Source organism: Salvia miltiorrhiza, chromosome 1 (genome assembly GCF_028751815.1).
Source record: "Salvia miltiorrhiza cultivar Shanhuang (shh) chromosome 1, IMPLAD_Smil_shh, whole genome shotgun sequence".
NCBI classification, from domain to species: Eukaryota; Viridiplantae; Streptophyta; class Magnoliopsida; order Lamiales; family Lamiaceae; genus Salvia; species Salvia miltiorrhiza.
The window spans coordinates 12,093,739-12,118,983 of record NC_080387.1 but is presented as its reverse complement, the minus strand read 5'-3'; the positions used below and the strand labels follow the sequence as shown (position 1 = coordinate 12,118,983).

The 25,245-nt window shown below is 39.0% G+C and overlaps 1 protein-coding gene and 1 pseudogene across 1 annotated transcript in view; both read right to left on the bottom strand.

Annotated features, from left to right (window-relative positions):
* LOC131006624 (pathogenesis-related genes transcriptional activator PTI6-like) overlaps nt 1–19,752 on the bottom strand; it is an 812,544-nt gene extending 792,792 nt beyond the window's left edge. Inside the window, exon 1 of the mRNA XM_057933800.1 lies at nt 18,732–19,752. Within this exon, the coding sequence (XP_057789783.1) occupies nt 18,844–19,545 (702 nt within the window). The 5' untranslated portion in view covers nt 19,546–19,752 and the 3' untranslated portion in view covers nt 18,732–18,843. The remainder of the gene's footprint in view (nt 1–18,731) is intronic.
* Nucleotides 19,753–21,070: 1,318 nt separating this feature from the next.
* LOC131021016 (uncharacterized) lies at nt 21,071–22,499 on the bottom strand (annotated as a pseudogene).
* Nucleotides 22,500–25,245: the final 2,746 nt, after the last annotated feature.

Sequence of the window (25,245 nt, the reverse complement as noted above, 5' to 3'; positions counted from 1 at the left end):
TAAGTTGCATCATCGCCAATTGTAGTTCGAGTTGCTCAACCAACTCATTCCTTCCATCATCCATTTAATATTTTTGGTGTTGTGTAATAATTTTCTTTTTCATCACCCTACCAACCAACAAAAACAACGAGTCAAAACAAATATCTTAAGATAGAAAACAAAAATAAATCAAGTAAAATGACTAAAGTAGTTAAACACAATGATTCAAAATATCACAAGTAATCAAACTAAACTAATCCCCGGCAACGGCGCCAAAAACTTGTTCGCTAATATTTTCACCACGCCGCAAGTATACGGGTAGTTGTAATATATGGAAGCAAGGTCGTATCCCACAAGGATTAGTAGTTCAATCTAGTGATTATCCTAATTCATTTTACTCGACTATTTAGACTAAACGATTGAGTGATTGGTTTGATTATCTAACTAAATACTTAACAAGTGCAAAGACAAATGAAAACAAGTAAGCAACGTGGACTAATGTAATGATTAAAACGATTTAGGGACTAGGCATCAATGGTTAAGCAAAGGACTTCAATTATAGCTCAATACTAATCTCGACGATCCTAATTATCTAGAGTGATCTCCCAACTAGTTCTAGCCCCCTCCCGGACGACTAGAACGGTAGATTACGGGTTATAGTTGCCGTCCCCGGTCAACTTCTAACCTATAACTCCCAAAAGCACACAAAGATCGACATACTCTCACCCAACTCTCAACCTCCCGGTTATCGAATTGATATGTTTCAAACACCTTATCTATTGCAATTATCCTCTCCCGATTCAAAGTGCAAATTAGAAATGTATAGAATGTGGCCAACAAACCATACAAGAATAAAGCAAGGGTTTGAAAAGATAATGTGCAAAGGAACAAACAAGATTTATATTGAGCACAAATAATCAATCCATTACAATAATCATCTAGCCTAATCCCCAAATCAAAGTGAAATTTAGCCTATCATGTTCAACAATAACATACCCAATGAAAAGAGAAACATAAATGAAAAAGAGAGAAAGAATGAACAAATCCTATTGAGAAGCTTGCTTCAATCTTCTCTCATCTTCAATCCTTCTTCAAATGGGTAGGAATGAGTATGAATGTTGGGGATTAGGACTTGGATATGGAGGTAGGAATGTTGGGGATGATGAATAATGTGAGGAAAAGGGGGAGAAAGGGGTTTAAGGGCTGAAAAACCCGACTGGGGCCCACTTGGGGAGTCTCCGCTCTTTTCCCGCGGTCCTGGCCCGCGCCCGCGGCCGGCAAACGTGGGGGAGAGTCAGGGGACCCGCGGTCCCGCCCCGCGGCCGCGGGTGGTGACCGCGGGTGTCTCCTGGAGCCGGGAACAGCTGACCCGCGGTCTCACCCCGCGGCCGCGGGTGGTGACCGCGGGGTACTGGGCGTTTTGCGCAGTCCGCTCGTTTTGCTCCGTTCTCCCTCGTCCGGACTCGGTTTTGGTCGCCGTTTGCGCTCACGGATTCCTATCGAGACGTACTTCAATCTCATATCTTCAAAATCCTCCAATTAATCCTTTATTTTTCCTGAAAATACTCCAAAACTACACCAAGATATCAAATCTTCATAAAACTAAATATTCGGGCACAAACAAGCATTCACAAGCAAAACATGAAGGGAAATGACAACAAAACATGTGGAATTAAGGTATGAAAACCATGTTTGTCAGCTGTGAATATCCTCGACGTCCAAAACGCTCCCTTGATTAAACCAACTCAGAAACTCCGCCCAAATAGTCCTAACCTGAGGACATCTCCAGAAAATATGATCCATGGTCTCGGCATCTGCCATGCAGAAAACACAATGATTTGGCGTAATGAGATCATGTTGGATGAGACGATCCAAAGTTGGCATTCTTCCATGTAGAATCTGCCAACAGACCAGAGATCTCCGAACGGGAATATACCGTTTCCAAATCCACACTCCCCATTTAACCTTCAGAAATCTGTGACAATGGTGAGCAAAAGCCAAGGCGGAAGTAACCTCACCGTGAAGAGAAGGTTTCCAAAATCTAGTATCATGATCCTCACCGATCGGGAGAATTAAGATGGCGCAAACAATATCCGGATAGGCATCAATGAAATTCTAGGTAAAATACCATATTCCATTATAGAAGTACTCCGCCACAGACTGAGTAAGAAAGTCACAAACAAAATGAGGCACCCCACATTTATCCGCAATCCTGAAACCAAGCCAATCATCATTCCAAAAGCTAGTCAACTCCCCTGTGCCAATATAGCAGTAAGAGTCGCTGATAAGTTGAGGAATCTCACTGCGAACACTTAACCAAATCGAAGAAAGAGCAGCGACGTCCTTCACCTGGCCGAAGGTCTTGAGATATCTATCTCTCATCAAATCATATCCGAAGCCCCTCCCTCTAATGATATTTCACGCTCGTTTCATGAGGAAACAATTGTTCATCATGGAGAAAGAACGTATGCCCAAGCCACCTTCCTCTTTGATAGCACAAACTCTCGCCCAAGCAACCGTATGAGAAGGACGCTTGCTCGCATCTCCAGTCAAGATGAAGTTCCTGCATTTAGCATCAAGGTCTTTCAGCAAAGATCTCGGCCATCGGTAAATCATCATAGAATGCGTCAAAGAACTCTGGATCACCGACTTAACTAAGCAGACCCTCCTCGCCATAGAAAGATGCTTGCCTTTCCAGCGTGAAAATTTATTCACAATTTTATCGTGGATAGGCCTCAACACATTAGCACGAACCCTCCCAACAAAAAGAGGGACACCTAAATAAGTAAACGGCAGCGACCCCTTCTTGAAATCAATAATCCGTCCCACCGCACGCCGAGGTTGATTAGGAACTTTATCTGAAAAATAAACATACGACTTAGCGGCGTTGTAACTCTGCCCAGAAAGAGAACCATAAAAGGACAAAATATTCTGAATGGTAGTAGCATTGACAGTAGAAGCCTTGCAGAACACTAAAATGTCATCCGCATAAAGTAGGTGAGTAGGAAAGATGCTGCCACATTTAATCGTCATAGGAACCAAGTGCCCCGAAGCAACACAATTACTAAAAAGAGCACCCAGCACATCTTCTGCAATGGCAAAAAGAATGGGCAAAAGAGGATCTCCTTGTCTAACGCCTCTAGAGCAGGGAAAATAGCCATGAGACTGTCCATTATACAAAATAGAAAGCCTTGCCGAGTGGAGAAGAACACCAATCCAACGAATAAATTTCTCGTCATAACCACCCACTTTTAAATCTTTCAACAAGAAATCCCAACGAAGAGTGTCGAAAGCCTTAGAAATATCAATTTTACATGCCATATTTGTGCCTCCACCAGTGCGCCGCATACAGTTGGCCCCTTCAGAACCGAGCATAATACAATCATGTATAGTCCTACCGCTGATAAAACAAAATTGGTTACCTGAAACAAAATTGGCAGCCACCACACTCAGCCGCGAAGCCAGGATCTTTGGGATGATTTTATAATAGTTTGGTCATACTCAACAGAACCATCAATAGTCAAATGTGAGATCAAATGCGGCTTCCTTTTATATTGCATCATCTTGTGGAAGAAGGCGGTATTTCGGTCTCCGTCCTGCAACCAAGAGACCCGACTCTTTTGCTGCAGCAAGCTGTGCTTTTTGGAAAGAGTAGAATTAATCCTAGCTTGAGCAGCAACTTCTTTATCAAAGAGATCTTCAGAATACCCATAATCTGCAATCAGCTGCTGAACTTCCAAAAGCTCTTTGCTAGAATCGGCCAAGGCGTTGTCCACATGACCAAAAACGTCTTTATTCCAAATTTTCAGCGCACTCCGGAGACGTTTAAGTTTAGCCATGACAACATATATAGGGCAGCTGCAATCCACCTGCTGTTGCCACGATTGAGCCACCATATCCTGGAAACCATCATGTAGCGTCCACATATGTAAAAATTTAAAGAACCTGTTATTACTCCTCAAATTCTTGTCACAATGGAGCACCAGGGGTTAATGATCAGAGGTATTCCGAGGCAGAGCTTGCGTATAGACCGCGTCCCACTTGTCCGCAAAGTCTTCAGAAAAAAGAGCACGGTCAATAGTGGATTCAACGTGAGACGGCATAAATCTACGACCGGACCACGTGAATTTCAAACCAACAGAGGAAGGCTCGATGAAACCTGTGGCTTCAATGAAATCCCGGAAATCCCTGCAAGAAATGGCACAAGGCAAACAATCACTACTCCTCTCATGAGCGCCCTTTACCGCATTAAAATCTCCAATGAAAACCGAAGGACCAGTGATGTGATTAAGAAGGTCCAGCCATAACTAACGCCTATCCAAGTAATTATTAGCACCGTGAATAATGGCCACCTTAAACGAATCATTATTCCACGAACAATGTAAAATAACCGCTTGCTCAGACGAAAGGAGAACGGTAACAATCATGTCCGGATGCACAAAACACCAAATGTTGGAACGTTTGGAGAGTCTAGTATTTTGGTGACACGGAACAACATTTAGAGAATTCCAATAAGAAAAAGGAATTTTAGAGAACTTAGTTTTGGGCTCAAGAAGACCAATAATAAGCGGGGAAAAAGAGCGACAATGCTCTTTGAGAATCAGTTTAGACTCGTCCGTGAGCCCTCGGACGTTCCAAACTAAAAAGTTCATCAGAATTAAAATTGAGTCGTGGATTGGGCCTCCGCCCTTTCCACTTCAGAAGCCCAACTTTTATCCACCACATTCTCCATCACCTGAGCACTTAAGGAAGTAGCAGTTACAATCTGATAGTCTCTAGGTTTATGTCCAGCAGCATAAGCCTCTGCTAACTTTCTGTTAATCATATCAGAGGAAGAAGTCCCTGCTGGTTTCGATTTCATCTCCATCCTGTGATCATTTTTCCGTAATCTGGTTTTAATACTATCGTCCGTTGGGGTAGTTTTCCTAACCAATTGTCCAGGAGGTCGTCCCCTTTTCTTGACAGTGGCTTCTGGATTTTTTTGTCTAGCATCAAGCACTTGTACTTTTCCTCCCGACTCCGTAAAACCCATGTTTTCTTGAGCTTTATGCTGCCGATCCTCCTCCATCGTAGTAGCCTTGCTCAACTGATTTTGTTCAGGTATATCTGACCCCTCGCCGATCTGAATACCTTTTCCTTCCACCACAGCAACATCAGTTCCAGTAGCCCCCATAATGCCGCGTTCCCCTTCAAGCCCCTCTTCTTCGTCACTAATATCCTCCAAAATCCCTTCAAGAGCCTCAAAAGCATTTTGATGTTCCACTACATTAATGCCCGTCGATAAAGTTTCATCCGCTTCCTTATCGATAATGACCAGCTCAGCATCCTTTACTTTCCAATTATGCTGATTCTGGATGTTTGAATTAAAGCTCGCTGTCGCCTTCTCTTTTCTTTGTTCTGGTTGAGGCTTTTCTTCAGTCACGTTACGCGCTTTACTGTCCTTTTGTTCCGCCTTCTTGCACTTGTCTAGAGAGTGTCCTGTTATCTTGCAATGAGTACAATAGTGCGGCAGCTGCTCGTAAACAAATTCAACGTAAAACGATCCTTCATCGCAGTTAACCAGTAAAGATTCTTGCAGCGGTAAAGCTAGATCAATCTCCAGCAAAATCCTCGCAAAGTGACCAAATTGTCCTGCCACAGAGGCGTTATCAATTTTGATAGGCAGCCCAATGTGTCGACTGATCCCAATAATCACCTCCGGATGCCAGCATTCAACTGGGAGATAATAAATACGAACCCACGTATGACAAAGAGAGGACACTTCCCGATAAGGATCAAAAACCTTCACCCACTCGTGAAGTCTTATCGATCCTGTGGAGAGCTCCCATAGCAATTGTTTCTTAGCCTTACTTTTATCCTCGGCTGTGGAAAACTTTCATGTGTAGTATCATTTGCCCATGGGAATCAGGTTCCAAGGGCCTTGAATGTTCCATAATTCCTGAAGCTCCTTCTTAATGTCCCCATAGGTTGATAAATTAAAACTTATGGTATATAATTTTTTAAAATTTAAATTTTTAGAAATAAAAGTTAAGTATAATTTATAGTTGAGTCAATATATCAAAATGGCCAATTTGTTATTGTCAAAATAAAAATTATCCACTCACATTAAAACTTAAAAATGAGCCATTTTTTATATAAAATACAAACTTACCCTTAACATTAAAATTTTGTCACTCTTGTCTAACTTTATCTCACACAATTCCCTCCCTAGTTCCCTTATCTCCTAAAACCGATCTCTCTCTCTCTTCCCACAGATTTCTGCCTCTCCGCGATCGAGAAAAACTTGAAGCAATCGACGATCGATCTTCTCAAAGATCCCGACGCCAGCAGCTGCTGGCAGAGCCACTCCACCATGTATCCTTCGAAATCGAACATATTCCGTAACAAATCTCTTGCTGCTTGTCACAACTATCGAAGCTTGCAGATATTCCACCATCAAACACTCCAGATCTGCAATCGAATATGCCTCTAGTCAATATACGAGATAAGCAAGGATCAATCAATAGGAAATATCATTTGTTATAGAATCCGCAACTATAGCTATTGAATCAGCTCTTAGAGGCTGTGTTAGCTATTGAATCAGCCTCATAAAGGGAAAGATGCTTTAGGAGCTGTTCTCAAGGCTAGTTGACGAAGGGTAAGGGATTCGGATGAGTGAAACTTCGACTTCAAGCACCGACAAAGTATACAACGCTTACAAGCTTATCAATAAGATTTCAAGATTTGAGTTTTTTAATGATAACATACATTTTTTTCTTGTGAATCAACTAATTCTCTTAGGGTGCGTTCTCTTTGGTTGTAAATTTATCATTGAAAATGGAAGGATAAACAAAATTTAACCCTTCTTTTGTAGTGTAAATGAGAAATGAGTAGTGGTCAAGTAGGAAATGTGCAAAAATAAAGGAAGGATTTAAAGAGTAAAATTTTGTTTATCCCTCATTTTCTCATGATAAATTTACAACGAAAGAGAACGATCCCTTAGGATACATCATTTAATTGGTTGAGCATTGATTGAATTGCCAGCAATGTTGAGAGTTGCATGAGTTCGAAAATGGTGTCAAACCCAACCTATGCGCAAGTAATTGAGAGATTTTTATCGGGAGAAATTTTTAGATGAGATTTGCAAATTTGAAGAATTTTTAATTGGCACAGAAATATGGGTGAGTTTGTGTTATTAATATTCTTAAATTCACAACCAATTCGATGAATTCACAATTTGAGTTTTAAAGTTTGAATTCACAACCAACACTATTGTTAGTTGTGGATTTGTCTTTTAAACTTTGAATTTTCAACTAGCAATAGACGATGGTTGTGAATTCAAATTTTAAGGCATGAATTCACAACCAACACTAATTCTAGTTGTGAAATCAAGCTTTAAAACTCGTATTCACAACTAAATAACTAGTATTGGTTGTGAATTCAAGCTTTAAACATGAATCACAACTATACATAGTACTAGTCCTGAATTTAAATTTTAAACCTTGAATTCACGAATAACATTAATTCTAGTTGTGAATTCAAGCTTTAAAACTCGAATTTGCAACCAACATTAGCATTTCATTTGTGAATTTGAGTTTTAAAACTTGAATTCACAACTAAAATTAGTGCTAATTATAAATTCAGGTTTTAAAGTTAAAATTCACAACTAAGAATAGTATTCGTTGTGAATTCAAGTGAATTCACGTTCAATGGATAATTTTTAAGATTTTTATGTGAGGGGTAAAATGGTAAGTGTGACAAATTTTTAAGTTTTTTTATCTTAGTAGACAATTTTTATTTTTACTATTATAAAATGGTTATTTTCAATGTCCACTCTTCATAGTATTATATTCTCTCCGTCTCAATTCAATAGGTCACAAGGCTTGGGCACGGAGGGAGTAATAAATTTTATTTTTTAAAAAATATCTCATTAAATAGTACTCCATCCGTCCACGATATCATTTCCACTTTGTGGACAACACGCGTTTTTAGAAAGTGGTGGATAATAGTTGATAATAATAGATATTGTTGTGAGTGGAATTTTGGTCCTATTTTTGTTGTGAGTGGAGTTTGTGGAACCTACTACTATAAATGGAAGTGAAAATGATATTGTGAATGGACTAAAATGATAAAAGTAAAAACGATATCATAAATGCATGAAATAGTTATAAGAGTGAGACATAGTGACACATAAAATTATGGGACATTAAATCTCTTTCCTTCCCTAACTAATACTAACATAATCTGAATTACTTACTGTTGGAAACTTAATGAAATATCCTAATCCTTGTTTTGACAATACCAAAATCCATAGGCTTTGTTTGTAATATACTAGAAACTGTTCGAACTCAAGTGTTAAAGTTCTCTTCTAGTTTAGTTGCTGTTCTGAAGACTGAAGACTGAAGTTGCCGACTGAAGTATCAGTCGAAGAATCAGTCTTGAACTGATTACTTAATGTGTGCCACGTGGAATCAACGGACTGATATTAAAGTCAAGTATCAGTTAAACATTATTCCTCGGATTGAACCTCCAACGTTCAAAGGAAGCCACATACTCCAGAAGTACAACCGCATTAAATGCAGAGATCTCAGGATCGTCCTTTCTCTGCAGAGGTCATTCCTATTTGGTGACTACTTTATCAGAGAAATCGCATCTCCTACTCTTCAACACAGCCGTTCTCACCAAACAAGGAACCTCGAAGATTGAAGCCTCAGCCCAAGTTCAACTTACTCTCCAACGGAAGAAATCTTGAAGACCTTCTCCGCCAACGGACCTATTCAAGACTTCTCCAATAAATAGCGCTCGAGGATCACTTCAATCTTCACCGATTCAACAACATAAGCTGAAGCTCTGCCAAAAGCTCAAATTCCCCAAAGCTTGAATCGAAGAAGAGAATCCCAAAGCCAAAAATCAGTCACTGCTGATTACATAAATTCTCTTAGACCTTAGGCAAACCATGATTATCCAAAGCCTAGGTCAAACTAACTCCAAAGAACTTGTTCTTTGAAGTTTAGTTGGTAAGATTTCAAACCTCCCTTCGACCGATAGAATCGAGTGTTTGAGTTGCAAAGGAGGTCAGGAAGGTACTCTGACTCCGTGAGATCCTAGTGCCAGTTCGTGCTAGGAGTGAGAAATCCAACAAGGTGTCTTGGTACTGAAGATTGGATCTTCAGTTGTTTCGATTGTGTGCACCCGCAAGCACACGGGTCGGTTTGCTATGCACCCGTAAGCACAAGCATCGGTTTGCAGTGCACCCGTAAGCACTTGCAGAGTGAAGTTGTTGGTCTGATCAACCGACCGTGGATGTAGGAAGTATTTTCCAATCCACGTAAAAATCTCTGTGTTATTTACAACTTTCAGTATTTCATTTGTTACTTATGCTCTTCCCTTTATAAACTGAAAACTGATTAATAGCAAAGAGAAACATAAGACTAACAGTGTGCTCAACCCAAAAGGTTATTGCGAAACAAAAGATTTCTGTTGTGTGTGTTATCAGTCTGACTGATCTGTCCTCTGATAGTCAGTAAGACTTATAACATCTCTGCTTATCAAACTCGACTGAAGCCTTACGTGCATCAGTTAATTTCTTGTGACTTAACTGATAACTCCTTACTGAAGAGTCTTTCAGTATCAGTCGTCAACCCTGGTTTGGTCAAAACTCTTTTCTGTAAATAGGTGTCTGAGTTTGTATTTGAAGTTTCGCTTTTGATCTCTGTACTGAGATCTTGATTGATTGTTTGAAAATAGCCTATAGGTGTATTCTCCCCCCCCCCCTCATACACCTATTCGAGACCCTCTGGACCTAACAATTTGTATCAGAGCAAGTTGTTCGCAAGAACAATTCTGTTTTAATTAGGTTCTAACTGAACTAGATCCTTATGAGGGTGATTTTCGCTGATCAAATTCTTCTCAAGATTCTTTTTGAGATTGCATGTTCGGTGTTCCTTTATTTCCCCCTGTGTGTTCTCTTTTCTTTTTATCATGAATAGGATCAAGATAGACTCCTCCAGCGACTATATCCAAACTTACTTTCGAGGAGTCAACGGACTTGAGATTGGGACATTGGACTCTGACCTCAACGATAGATTCATCTTTCCAAAAGAAAACCAGAGTCCGACCTACTCACAGTCAAAATGAACTTGCAGATATGATCAAGTTCGACAAGAGTATCAAGACCTAAAAATGAGATTTGAAAATCTTCTTAGGGAGCACAGACAAATCATCAGAGAAATTCTCTATGTGCAAGATGCTCGAAGGATTGTCATGCGCTATGTCTCAGACGAAGACGAAGCTGATCGAAGAAATATTCAAGAGCGTAGACTGATCAACAGACTGAAACTTCTTCAGTCTCAGAAATAAGAACTTCTGCAACGTCTTGAAGAAACAGAAAAGAACTTCAAAAGGACATCAGAAATATTTGAAGAAGTGATTCATGAAGCAACACTTCAGACCAGAAGAAATATGAAACAAGATAAGAAAGTGCAGTAACAGTCGACACCAGAGTAGCTAAAGAAGAACCAGTCATCTATTTAAGGGGGAACTTCCACTGCAGTCAACGTCTATTTCAGTACTGACTGACGTGTAAGTTTCTCTCATCAAGTTCATAAAGATTAATGACTAAGTTCCTTACTTCTCTCGACTAAAATCTGTTTCAAGGATGATTTGTCATGATATATATATTCTTTCCTTATTCTCAAATGACACGTAGAAATTACGTCTCAATATGGTTGTCACACGTTCGCATGATCCCACCCTTTTTACTAACAAGTGAATTGATCCACGTGTCACGTCTCTATTTGCACGGATTTCAAAAGTTCATTGAAACCGCCTTGTGCACGATCTTCCACATTCTCTTCAAAATCGTTTCATCTTCTGAAAAAGATTTACTCAATATCTGAGAAATCATTCGTTTCAAATCAAACAAGTATGTTTTCTCTCCTCGACTCACCGTGAAATCCACAGTTCAATCTCTGTGAGAACATTTTCGAGATTTTTGCAGAAACCTCTCATTTCAAAATCTACACATGGCAGGATCCACGAAATCCATCTCTCAACAAGCAGTATGTTACGAGCCCATCGTCACACCCGAGGCACTTCAGAGTCTCACTGAACACTACAAGATTAATGAGATCTTGAATCGTCATGGATGGACAAGGTTTCTTCACAGCTCGCCAAAATTCCTTCTCAACGAACAGATCATCAGAGAATTCTATGGCAACATTTAGATTGATGAGTCGACTGGTGACTTCATAGCAGACATCAATATCTTCACCAACGAAGATTTTTCATAATCAACGAAGTTCACTGTCAACTTCTCTCGAGAAGCAAGAGAATTGTTCAATCTTCCAGCTGAAGGACCAGCTCCAATCTTCACTAATGAAGAAGCCACCAACCTCATGAGAGACACACTAAAGGATGATGCCTCCTCCGATCTCAACATCACAAACGTCTTGAGCATGTCAAGACTGCAGCCTCATCTCATACTAATTGCCAAAATGATCAAGAAATGCTGGTTTGGCATTCTTGGATCACCAGGTCATCTGTAAAGACCACACAAACTGGTACTGATCGCATTGCTTCAAGAAGGCCCATTTAACTGGGAAAGGGCATATCTTCAAATTCTTGCTGAAGAACAGAAGGAGACTCATTCCTCTCGACATATTCATCAAGGAACAAGAGTATCATCATTGATCCTTCACAGCACGAAAGGATTTCAATATTTCTGGAAAAACACCATCAAAGTCTCTTCAACAATCCATCTCTTTGAAGGGCAAAAGAGCTCAACCAAAGGGATTTCCAGCCTGCCTAGTGAAACCCCTGGTTCTTCAACAGAGGCTCACTACAGAACTCGAGGTTCAGTCAAAAGGAACCTTGACAGTTCCTCAACTCCTGTCAAGATCTCTCTTGACTCTCCTCAACAACCACTCAAAGAAGATTCTGAAGAAGCTGCACGAAAGACTCCAGAGGAAGTGCTAATTTCGGACACCGAAACCTCTCATCAACAACGGCCATCCTCTACTGATCCTTCACAATGTCAAGAAGAACGACAACCGAAGGAGTCACAAGCAACTGATAAAGAGAGAGATCATACAGAAGAACTTCATCATCCTCTCAAAGGATTCTTCCACTTCTGCCTTGACAGTTTCAACAAAAAGGTCAAGTTTGCAGAACCTGCTGATCTCAATGCTGCATCCTCATCTTCAGTAACTTCGCTCGCTCTTCTCAAGAACTATCTGACACTTCTGGCTCAACACTGTGTCACTATCACTTTTCCCTTATTAATGGCAACCGAGCATGCCGAAGAGTTTCAAGACCTCGTCAGTTATTTCTTCTTCATCTTCGTCAAGACAATGCCCAGATCTTAATTTCAGGGAAATGACGAAGTTCTCACAAATGCTAAAATGGAAGCTCTAGAGAGCAGTGTCTTTGAAAAATTCAAAGTCATGAATCTCTGGGATGCAATCCATGACTGGTCTCTCAACTTCAGACAATATCTTGTCTCCAAAGGTCTTCTCAAGGAAGATCACAACATTGATGATGAAACTCAGCCGGAGTCTCCAATTTGTCAAACTATTCCTTCCAATACAGGGAATGAAGACTCAGCTAATGAAGTTCCCAAGTCAGCAAGACCTCTCACTGATGAAGAAATTCAGATGCAGGATGAGAGGTTGATCATTCAAGAAGAGGAGACATACGATCTCAAGGTTAAACTTGCCCTCCTCGAATCTACTGTCATGAATCTCCAACAGCAATTGAGAACTCAGACCAAAGTCAGCGTCGTGCCTGAATCCCACAACAACTAAAAGCAAGAAGAAGACAAGAAGGGAAAAGGAAAGATAGCTGAAGTGTCAACTGAAAGTCCACCAGAGAAACCGAACAAGAAACTTCGCATCAACTGAGAACGAAGGAAGGTCCAGAATGTCAATTGCCTTTAAAATTTCATACTTGTAAATGACGTTCTAGAACTGTTTTGTCAACTTCCCTTTGTTCAGTCTTACTTTGCTATTCTTAACTGTTGATGTATTAAAACTGTTTTTCCTTGCTTACGCTTGTTTCTCTACTCTCCAATCACATCAGTCATTCTTTATGATAATAACTGGTTATCAAACTTAGGGGGAACTTTGTTCAGATCAAAATAGTTATTGATATCCTTCCTGACTGATTGTTGGGAACTTGATTGAAATAACATTACCTCTAACTGATGAGAGATTAAGATAAATTGTGCTTTATTCTTGACTGTTGACCGTATCTTTTGGATAAAAGAGATTAATTCAAAATATCTTATTTGAATATATCTTTTCTGATCATAGCATGATTTGCTCGCCGCCTATTTTCATGGGTAAGAGATTGCGTCAAATATTCTTCATCATTTTAATCTCTTATTTTAAGGTATTTTTCTGACGGGCATTAATTACGGACTTCAAAATTCATTAAATACGATTTGGTGCGCGGATTTCAAACTGCCGATGTCTTTTCAATTACCCTAAGAAACAGTTCATCTTCCACGATCACTCTTCGTCACCACATCTCACGTCTGCACTTTGTCTCCACAACTCACATCTCTCACTCATCCCTCATAATCACATTCTCACTTTCTCTTTCACATTCCTACTAACCATCTTCCACAACCATCAACTGTGAGAATTCTCCCTGGTTCAAAACCCTCTCTGCAGATTAACAAAAATGACCAAATCCGACGGAAAGAAGTCTGGTGCCAAGAAAATCGACTGCCTCTCTAAAGGAGTCAGAGACGACCAGTCGGTGGATTCCCCATCTCTTTAGAAGAAACCGGAGTACCCAAAAGTAGAAGAAATTTTGACTCATCATCAGTGGAAGACTTTCGTGATCAAGGAGGCTGATTATCTTCTCATCAATGCTGTTAAAGAATTCTATCAGAATCTGCGGTTCAACGACTCTGATGAACTCTTCTCCAAAATCACTGTGTTCACAACCCCAGATTTCTCAGACAAACAAGAAGAAACACTCAATGTTACAGATATTGTCAGAAATCTGTTCAATCTTCCGAACAGTGGTTCTTCACTCTCATCTATTTCAGATGGCAAAGCAAATGCCACCCTCAAAATAACAATGAAGAATCCAGACGAGTCGACTGAAGGGACTCTTGTTCTATCTCTTCTCAAGCCTGAATATACTCTGTTAGGAAAACTTATTCAAAAGTGCTGGATAGGCGCGACGGGAACGCCGGACAAGGCTTCTCAGCCCCAGAAGAACATTTTGACCGCTCTCCTGAAGGAAGGACCCTTCAACTGGGAAGAGGCGTATCTCAAACTCCTCTTCAGCGAGCGACAGAACTCCAAGCCAGCAAATTTGCTCCGACAGGGAAATAGGGTTTCCCAAATCATTATTCAAGGGACGAAGTCTCTCCCTGTTGTTTATTGGCCAGAGATGCTGCAATTTACGGACAGTTATCGACGTTTCAAAGCTATCGAAGGTGGACCTAAACCTTCCCCCAAAAGCGAAGGTAATCGTTCCCTCCTCCTCTGAGTCAACTGAATCTGAACTCCCTGAACCCTCCACCTCTGAAAATTCTATTCCCTCTACCACAAATTCCTGCGGTATCTCATGTCTGTTGAAGCACAAGCTCAAGATGACATGATCGATCATGATGTTCGCATCACTATTCTCAGAAGACAAATTCTAAAAGCAGAAATTGATCATCTCAATCTCAAGAAAGATCTGGTTTTAGTTCAAGAAGATTTTCCTGAAGTTCAGACGGAACTCAACGAGCTTCATCAATACGTCTTGGAAGCAGAAATAAAATCCAAGCAACAACTTCTTGAGATTCAAAATCAACTTGGAAACATGCGCATCGAGTTCATGAAAGACTTAATGACTCCTACAAATGCTCAACTGATGATCGCACAAGAACTCCGACCTGTCCTTGTTCGCCTAGCAAAAGTTGAAAGTGAACTGAACTCTGTTCGTGAGTCTTCAAACTCATCTCTCATTCAATCGATGCTTTGCGACATCAAGGATCTTCAAAGGACAGTCAACTCTCTCCCTGGAGATGATGCCAAAAAGGGGAAAGAGTTTTTGGAGCCTTCCCTTCCTAAAGAGCTGGCACAGGACTTTGCCAGAGCTCAAGCCATCTTCTCTAGCGCTACCAACACCACTGCGCAAGCTTCTTCTGTCTCAAGAGATTTCAGCAGAAAGAGAACAAGAGAAGAAAGCTCATCATCCAGAAACCCAGAGACGAAGGCCAAGAAAGTTCTCTCCATGGGCGAAGATACTCCACAACCCTTCCTACAGAGGCTTCGAGAACAATAAAGAATAGTACAATATATCAGCGACGGCCTCCTAGTATCCTATTTGGATAGGTGTGAACGACAAGATCGATGGATACCGACTGATATGAATGAATGGTGGAAAAAGCTGAAAGAATGCTACACCAAATGGGTTGTTTTCGCCAACCTCGACAGAAGCAGAGATTTCCAAAATGAAGCTTGGAAATACTTTCTTGTAAACTGGCCTGAAAAAGAAATGGTTTTGAGAATGCAGTCTGCTCAGAAAGATGCTGGGATTCTAACTTCAAAGATGCTGGGATCACCTACTGCAATGGTTTTGAAGAAGACGGTATGTCCTCCGAGAACCAGAAACGGAGTTAACAGAGATTCTATCAAGAGAGAAGTCGAAAGCATCTGCAACATTTGGAAGGTGCCCACTAATGTCAGTTCAGTAGATTATGACAATATCAAGAACGCAGTCTTCAGATTGTATGGTCAGAAACCTTAGTTTTATGTTTGATTTTCTAAGGAGTCTCTTTACCTGCTCTGTAATTCAAACTGATGTCTTATCAGTTATTTTATATTAATGAAAAGAACTTCTTTTTTATCTCAACCAGAAGACAATGACTCTTTTTCCAGGCTCTGATTAATGTTTTTATGTCTTTTTCTCGTTCTGTTTTTAAACTGTTGTGTTCTTTTTCTTAGTACAAGTTTTAGGTTCTATTGTTAAGGGGGAAGAGTATTCACCCTGTTTTAGGACTTGTGCTCTGAGTTCAGTCTTTTTCTTGCCTACAACTGTTGTGTGGTTTTGGCATCATCAAAAAGGGGGAAATTGTTGGGAACTTAATGGAATATCCTAATCCTTGTTTTGATGATACCAAAATCCATAGGCTTTGTTTGTAATAGACTAGAAACTGTTCGAACTCAAGTGTTAGAGTTCTCTTCTAGTTTAGTTGCTGTTCTGAAAACTGAAGACTGAAGACTGAAGAACGAAGGACTGAAGACTGAAGACTGAAGTTGCCGACTGAAGTATCAGTCGAAGAATCAGTCTTGAACTGATTACTTAATGCATGCCACGTGGAATCAGCGGACTGATACTAAAGTCAAGTATCAGTTAAACATTATTCCTCGGACTGAACCTCCAACGTTCAAAGGAAGCCACATACTCCAGAAGTACAGCCGCATTAAATGCAGAGATCTCAGGATCTTCCTTTCTCTGCAGAGGTCATTCCTATTTGGTGACTACTTTATCAGAGACGTCGCATCTCCTGCTCTTCAACATAGCCGTTCTCACCAAACTAGGAACCTCGAAGATTGAAGCCTCAGCCCAAGTTCAAATTACTCTCAAATGGAAGAAATCTTGAAGACCTTCTCCGCCAACGGATCTATTCAAGACTTCTCCTATAAATAGCGCTTGAGGATCACTTCAATCTTCATCGATTCAACAACATAAGCTGAAGCTCTGCCAAAATTGCTTCTCAGCCAAAAGCTCAAATTTGCCAAAGCTTGAATCGAAGAACAGAATCCCAAAGCCAAAAATCAGTCACTGTTGATTACATAAATTCTCTTAGACCTTAGGTAAACCTTGATTATCCAAAGCCTATGTCAAACTAACTCCAAAGAACTTGTTCTTTGAAGTTTAGTTGGCAAGATTTCAAACCTCCCTTCAACTGATAGAACGAGTGTTTGAGTTGTAAAGGAGTTCAGGAAGGTACTCTGACTCCGTGAGATCCTAGTGCCAGTTCGTGCTAGGAGTGAGAAATCCAACAAGGTGTGTTGGTACTGAAGATTGGATCTTCAGTTGTTTCGGTTGTGTGCACCCGCAAGCACACGGTTCGGTTTGTTGTGCACTCGTAAGCACAAACATCGGTTTGCAGTGCACCCGTAAGAACTTGCAGAGTGAAGTTATTGGTCTGATCAACCGACCATGGATGTAGGAAGTATTTTCCGAACCACGTAAAAATCTTTGTGTTATTTACAGCTTTCAGTATTTCATTTGTTACTTGTGCTATTCCCTTCATAAACTGAAAACTGATTAATAGCAAAGAGAAACATAAGACTAACAATGTGCTCAACCCAAAAGGCTATTGCGAAACAAAAGATTTCCGCTGCGTGTGTTATATGTCTGACTGATCTGTCCTCTAATAGTCAGTAAGCTAGACTTATAACATCTCTGTTTATCAAACGCGACTAAAGCCTTACGTGCATCAGTTAAGTTCTTGTGACTTAACTGATAACTCCTTACTGAAGAGTCTTTCAATATCAGTCGTCAACCCTGTTTTGGTCAGAACTCTTTTCTGTAAACATGTGTCTGAGTTTGTGTTTGAAGTTTCGCTTTTGATCTCTGTATTGAGATCTTGATTGATTGTTTGAAAAATAGGCTATAGATGTATTCCCCCCATACACCTATTCAAGACCCTTCAAACCTAACACTTACGTAAAGATTTGACTGTGTCACAAATTAGAATCTTCTAAAGAAATCTTAAAATATCAACAACATAGATTATAGATTAGATTCAAATGCTAGTAGAGATACTACTTATTAAGAGATGTTACTAGTGTGTAGACTGATCTCAAACTATTCAAATGAAAACTCATCAGATACAACTATTCATACAAATTTAAACTCAAATGAATATAATCATCTCTCTAGACTTTTCAAGCTTACAGTTGAGAGCAACAATCATTCTTCGGCGTCTTGTTCACTATTAACATTATTATTTAATATGATGCCCACTTAATTATTGAAAGGTGTAGAAAAATATCGCCATAGCAATGTATACTCCATCTGCGATATTGTTTTCACGTTATGGACTATACGAATTTTAAAATAAGTAATGAATAACAATAGATAATAATGTATATTGTAATGAATGAAATTTGAACCCCACAATAAATGCATATTTTAATGAAAATATACAATTAAGAGAATAAAGTGTTATACGGACTCTAAAACTATAAATGAAAGTGGAAAAGATGATATTGCGAATGGATCGAAATGACAAATGTGAAAACAATATCACGGAAGGAGGGAGTATATTAATCTGATCCATATTCGATCATCTTCAATTCAATAAAGGTGAACAATGCACAAAGATTTTGTATTTATTACTATTTTTATCCGTTCACGAAGATTATGTATTTTTTTTAGAAACCTCATTTATACTTTAAACCTTATTCACACTCAATATTCATAATTTACTTTTACAATTTGGCTAGCCCAATACAATTCTTTAAATTAAAATCACATCTTCTAACTTTTTTTTATTAAAATTTGTGTCATTTTTTCGGACGGAGACGCACTCTTTGTGGACGATGAAAATATAAATCAATTGCTACCTTCGGCATACGAAGCAAATCAAGCTGTTCTATTGGTACAAACCTTTTTCACTTTTTAAAATTTCTATCTGCTACTAATAATTTTACTTACAATAAACAATATTCGTATCATAATCTGACAAATGAAATCTACAAAATAAAACCCCAAAATGGTCGTGTCACAAAATCGCCGTATATATGATCGGCTACTAATAAATGAAACCTACTAAATAAATACACACTATTGGAGCAATGACAAGTCCACGGGAATTCCCGCCAACTTGCCAGGTCACCCGCGCCAATCAAACCCGGCAAGCTTACGTCACCTTAGCTCATTAATGAAATCATCAAAGTCAAACTCGCCGAATTCCTCGGCGCAGAATTTCCCCGACATCCCAATCACCGGCAAACTTAACGGCCAGTCGAAGTCGAATCCGAAGTCAACGCCGAGTCCGTCAAACGACGTGAACTCCTCGTAACGGAGCACCGACGTCGGGGACAAAGCGGCGTCCTTTCCCGACGGAACGCCGTCACTCTCCGTCAGCGCAGCCGGTTCGGGGAAATTGATCGCGGCGGCAGGGCCCTTCAGTCTGACGGCGGCTTTGTCGTAAACGGTGGCGGCTTCTTCCGGCGTATCGTAGGTTCCCAGCCAGACCCGTTTTCTCTGGGTCGGATCCCGGATCTCGGCGGCCCATCTGCCCCACGGCCGCTGCCTCACGCCGCGGAACTTTCTCCGGCGAAAAGCGTCGTTTCCCGGAGCGCTCCGCCTGCGCTTCTTAGTCTGACGGCTCTCTAGTTTCTGGTGGTGCGGCGGCGAGTTCCTGAACGTGATCTCCTGGACGTGGCGGCGGACTCTGTGCACGGAGGCGTCCGATTCGTCGCTGGAAGAATCGGTTGCGTCGGCGTCAGCGAGAACGATTCTGACAACTTTACGGCGGAGGTTGGCGGATCTCGGGTGATTGATGAGCTTGTTAGTGGTGACGACGTGTTCCGTGAATTTCACCAAAGGTTGCAGTTCTTCCATGAGATGAGTAAAGCGTAGCTACGACTCCACTCAAATTTCACCAGGGTCGTTGGTTTGATTTGAAAGAGGAGAGAGAGAGATGACGAAAGGATCTCCAATCCAAGTGTGTGAGAGTGGAAGGGGGAGATTTAAAAAGGAGAGAGAGAGTGGCGTACAGAAGGATGTGGAAACAGTGAGTGAGCATTAAAGTAAAAGGACAAGAGTGTGAGAGATGCGTAGTGCGTACACGTATACGTATAATATACACCGTATAGTAGAGGACGTGTAAGATGTATAGTCTATGTAGAGAGGGACACTGGTATCGAGAAAGGCAAACACGAGTGGGGCCCGGGCATGGGTGGTTGGCTTTCTCCTTTTGGCGGGAAACAATGACCCCCTGAGTCGTTGCTTAATCCAAGAAAATATGAATATGAAGAAGAAGCTGCTATCTCGAAATTTGGACTGTGTGGGGCCTCTTTAACGGATCGGTTTAGAGCATCTCCAAATTCCAATGGTTCACTCTATAATAGAGCATCTCCAATGTAGGGTGTCTTACATGGTGGTTTCCACCTAAGACACATCTCTCTTTCATGGATTGGTGCTTAAAGGGTGTCTTATATCCTTATTTCCACAAAATACATATTTTTACATTTTTAATTACATTAAAATTCAAACTAAAAAAATTACTAAAACTTAAAAATCCTAAAAATTACCAAAAAGAATAAAAAAATGCTAAATTTTAAAATTCAAAAAAATCAAAAACAATAAATAAAACAAAACATAATTAATTTTTATTTTTTTTAAAAGTCAAACACTTACCCACCTACCCATTTCTTCCCCATCGTCTTCCCCAAAATTTTCCATTTTCTGTGCAACTAATTTTTAGCCCAAATTTTGTCCTCTCTCTCAACCAAAGCTTTTCTTCCTCCATTGCCTTCCCCAAATTAAAAATGCTATATTTGTTTCATTATATATATATATATATATATATATATATATATATATATATTGAAACCGTGCGCGTGTAGCGCACGGATCTCTCAACCACAGCCTTCACCCCGGGTCTTAGCTTCGCAACGGCTTCGAATCATGTCGGGTCTCCAGCGCAGCGTTAACTCCAGCGACTCGGATCGACGCGGCCTTCGCCACCCGCGTTGGAGATGCTCTTGGAGTGAACTTCAATCTATTGTAGAGTGAAATGTAGAGTAATTTTATTTTGCTCTCCAACAATCAACTCTACATCACTCTACAATGGAATATTTTATTTTGATGCTTTCAATTGTTATTAAATTAATCTTTTTATATAGTTATTATGTATTATATATATTTAATTCTATTTATATTTATTCTGATTTATTTAATTATAACATAATATAATATAATCATTTTGATTTTTTATACTATATTTAAATTATTGCACATTAATTTATTCCAACAACATATAAAATAACATTACATAATACTTGAGAAAGGCATAAATTACATGACAATAGCACACTAATATTACATAATACTTGCAAAAATTTAAATTACTTAACAATGGGAATTAGTGTTCAAAATTTGAATATTCTTCCCACAAATGATCGACCAATGCATCACGAAGTGCAAGATGAGCCGATTTATCTTTGATGCTTCGATAGCGTGCAAGAAATTCTTGAAACTGATGTGCTTCATTTGGCACCGTTTTGACATCTGGAGTTGGGACTTCTCTCATCTCTTGAATTGGTGCAGACAAGTCTCTTTCATCCTCAATTATCATATTGTGCGTGATAATGCAGGATTTCATGATAAGCTCTAAATGTTTCTTTTGCCAAAAACGGGCCGGATTTGCAACAATTGCAAATCGACTTTGAAGAACTCGAAATGCACGTTCCACATCTTTTCTACACGACTCTTGTCTCGCAGCAAAATGTTTTTTCTTTGCAGTACGTGGTTCATGTATAGTTTGCACAAGTGTGGACCATTTCGGATATATTCCATCAGCTAAATAATAACCCACACTATACTCTTTTCCCTGTATTACATAATATGCAGGTGGAGTGATACCTTTAGCAAGCTCACTGAAAAGATGAGATCTTTCCAAGACATTAATATCATTATTGGACCCACCCTGGCATACCAAGTATGAATGCCATATCCAAATATCATAATCGGCAACAATTTCAAGAATAATCGTGGGAGATCCACTATGACCTGCATACGAGCCTGCCCAAACAGTTGGACAATTTTTCTACTTCCAGTGCATACAATCTAGACTACCTAACATTCCTGGAAAACCACGTTGTTGACCAATATATAGTAGTCTAGCAACATCACTAGAAGTAGGAGATCTAAGATATTGACTTGAAAATATTTCCACAATTGCACGACAAAATTTATTGACACATTTAATTGTAGTAGACTTACCAATGTTGATGTACTCATCGGTGGCATCTGCAGGTACCCTGTATGCTAATATTCGAAATGTAGCGGTTATTTTTTGCAGTGTGGACAAGCCCAATCTACCAGTGCAATCTCTTCATTGATGAAAGTAACTATTATGAATTTTTACAGCATCAACAATACGAAGGAATAAATTTCGAGACATTAGAAAACGTCTACGAAACATTCCTTCATTAAATATTAGATTTTCAGAAAAATAATCATTGAACAGACGTTGGGCAGCCACTTCTCGATCACGGTGGATCATCCTGCGACCAGGAACTGAGCCTCTGTGGATTGTTGTAGCATTTTGATTTTTAATAAGGCTTGCTACAATGAAATTATTTGACAAAATATGTTGAGACATCAATTGATGTTCAACATCACATTCATTGAGTATTTCTTCAAGCTCATCTGATATAAATAAAATTTTATTAAAAAGAAAAAGAAACCTAAACCCTTGAAAGCACAGGAAGCAGACTAAAAACATTTAAATTTGATGATGAGCTTGAAGAAGAAAATATATAAGAAGAGCCAGCAGCATGATAATTCATATCTTATTTTTGCTTCGTGATGATTAAAATTGATAAGATAGGTGTACAGATTATTAGATGTGCATACTTCTTATATAATAAAATTTATTCAAAGAAATCTTATCTTGACTGCATACTCTTGCAATTATTATCTCTCCTGCAAATCTTATCTTTCCAATGATAATATCCATCGTCCATTATGATTTTCATTAATCCTCACCATCGGTTTCTTATCTATTCTGCAACTTTATAACATCAAATCTGCACCATCCATTTAAAGTTCTTTAAATCTGCATCATCCATTCTATATCTTATGTACGAATCTGGAAGAAAAAATCTATGTCATTCATCACGATTTCCATGAAATCTCCACCATTTATTTCTTATCTTATTTGCAAATTTTCACAATTTAATGTCTATAAATATGCTCTACGATTTGTATACTTCCACATAGAATCTAAGCTTTTATTTCTTATTTTTGTCTTTTTTTATTTGTTTGTTATTCTGCCTTTCATGTCTTCTTCTCGACAGCCTAATTACACAATCGATGAAGATAAACATCTTTGTCGTGTGTATATAGATCTATCCCAAGATAGTGAAACAGGAATCTATAAAAAAAAAGATAGCTTTTAAAAAGAAATTGTGGTATGTAACAGTGACAAACCTTCTCCACATATTCCTGATTGAACCAAAAGATCGCTTGAAACTCGTATGCAAGTCATTATGAGTTCTCTTTCAAAATTCAAAGGATGCGTGCAACAAATCGAATATCTAAATCCAAGTGACGTTTCTGAAACAGATATTGCAAGTAGTTATTTATTTTTACAATTGATTTAACTATTTAATTGTCGTGCTATTGCTAACATGTGTTATTTATTATTCAGTTTGATCGTGCAAAATAATTATTGACGGAGGATCCAAGATATAAGAAAGGATTCAAGTTTGAGCATGTCTAGCCCCTTATGAAAGATTTTGTGAAGTTTGATTGTCCTTCACAAAGGTCTTCATTTCAAGCAGAAACAACACCAGAATCTCCTATCTCACCTGATGGTTTGTCTTCTTTTAGTATCAATCTAAGTGATGGTAGTGGCAATGGTTCAGGACCAACACAACGCCCAGATGGGGTAAAAAAGACTAAAAATAAGAGAAAAAAGGTGAAGATATGTCTAATATTCTACAAGCAATTGATCAAGGAAATAAAAGACTTGAATAAATAATGGATAACTCATCCACAAAAAAAGATCAGTTCATGCAACTACAACAACAAAAGATTGAAGCAAAAAAACAAGCTCTTGCATTTCGTAAATTGGAAGCAAATAATAAAATTTTGATGATAGACACCGACAATATTTCTGATCCCATTCGACGTGAGTACTTCAAACAAGAACAAACCAGAATCATATTGAAAAGGCAAGACGATTCATGTTCAAGCAATGCTTTCAATATGTTTGGTGATGAATTTCTGAATTTTGGCGGATCTGGAAGTGATGCTGGAGGATCTGAAGGTGATCTTGGTCCTTACTAATATTAAATGTATTGTTAATTTAATGTTATTGTATTTCTATTTCTTGTAATTTTATGTTATGATATTTTTGTGGTGTTGTAATTTTATTATTATCACAATTTTATATTATTCTACTCCCTCCGTCCCATAATAAGTGGCCACATTTCCTTTTTCGTCTGTCCCACTATAAGTGGCTGCTTTCTAAAAATGGCAAAAGTTTACTTTAATTAAGTCAACAATTACTCACTAATTTGGTCAACAATTGTAGGCCACTTTCTAAAAATGTCAAAATTACTTTAATTAAGTCAACAATTACTCACTAATTTGGTCAACAATTGTAGGCCACACTCTATTAAAACATATAACACTCAATTTCTTAATCTCCGTGCCGAAAAGAATGTGGCCACTTATTATGGGACGGAGGGAGTATATTTTAATGATGTTGCAATTTTAAAATTTTATGTATTATCATTCCACAAAAAAAAATTATATAATATCTTCTATAATAGATAAACGAAGAGTATTTCATCTACATTAACCAAAAGAAATAAAAATAAGTAAATAAAAATAAGCCAAAAGAAAAGCAAAAAAAAAAAATCAACTTACCATGTGGAACAGTATCCCGGCAAATGAAGCCGGATACTATTCACATACTGCAAAATGTGGAGTTAATTAAAGTGCTAATGGAGGTGAGATCACACGGTATTCTAGAGTTTTCCACCAAACTACCGTGTTGATGCAGATGCTCTTAGAGCATCTCCAGTCCAGGGTCGATAGTCCCGGATCGATTCGCTTTTTGCGTCGCACCTTGCGTTGGAAACCCGCGATGGTGCGAAGCCGATGTGTTCTCTCGCCTCAGGATTTGGTTACTGCGTGCGTTTCACGTGTTGGATTTGTATACTGAAAGCAAGAACTTTATGCTTGTATACAATGATTCATGTTATTCACTATTCTTATCTCCTATCTGATTGTGTTCATGATTGCATATGTATGTTCTTTATCTCTGTATAAGTAGATTATATGGTGTGTTGTAGATCACAGAAGACCATATAATTGGAATAACCTTAAGAGATATAATATGATTACAACCGAAATAACTTTAGGACAAGTTATTGGTTTAGGCTGCAGTATAGATGGAAGTAGTTTGTCTTGGCTACTTGTCTATATTGGTACGTCATTACGTATTGATAGGACCAACAGTTGAGATGTATTCTTCTATCTGACTTAAGTGAAGAATCAAGATCTCGGTGACTCATAAATCTT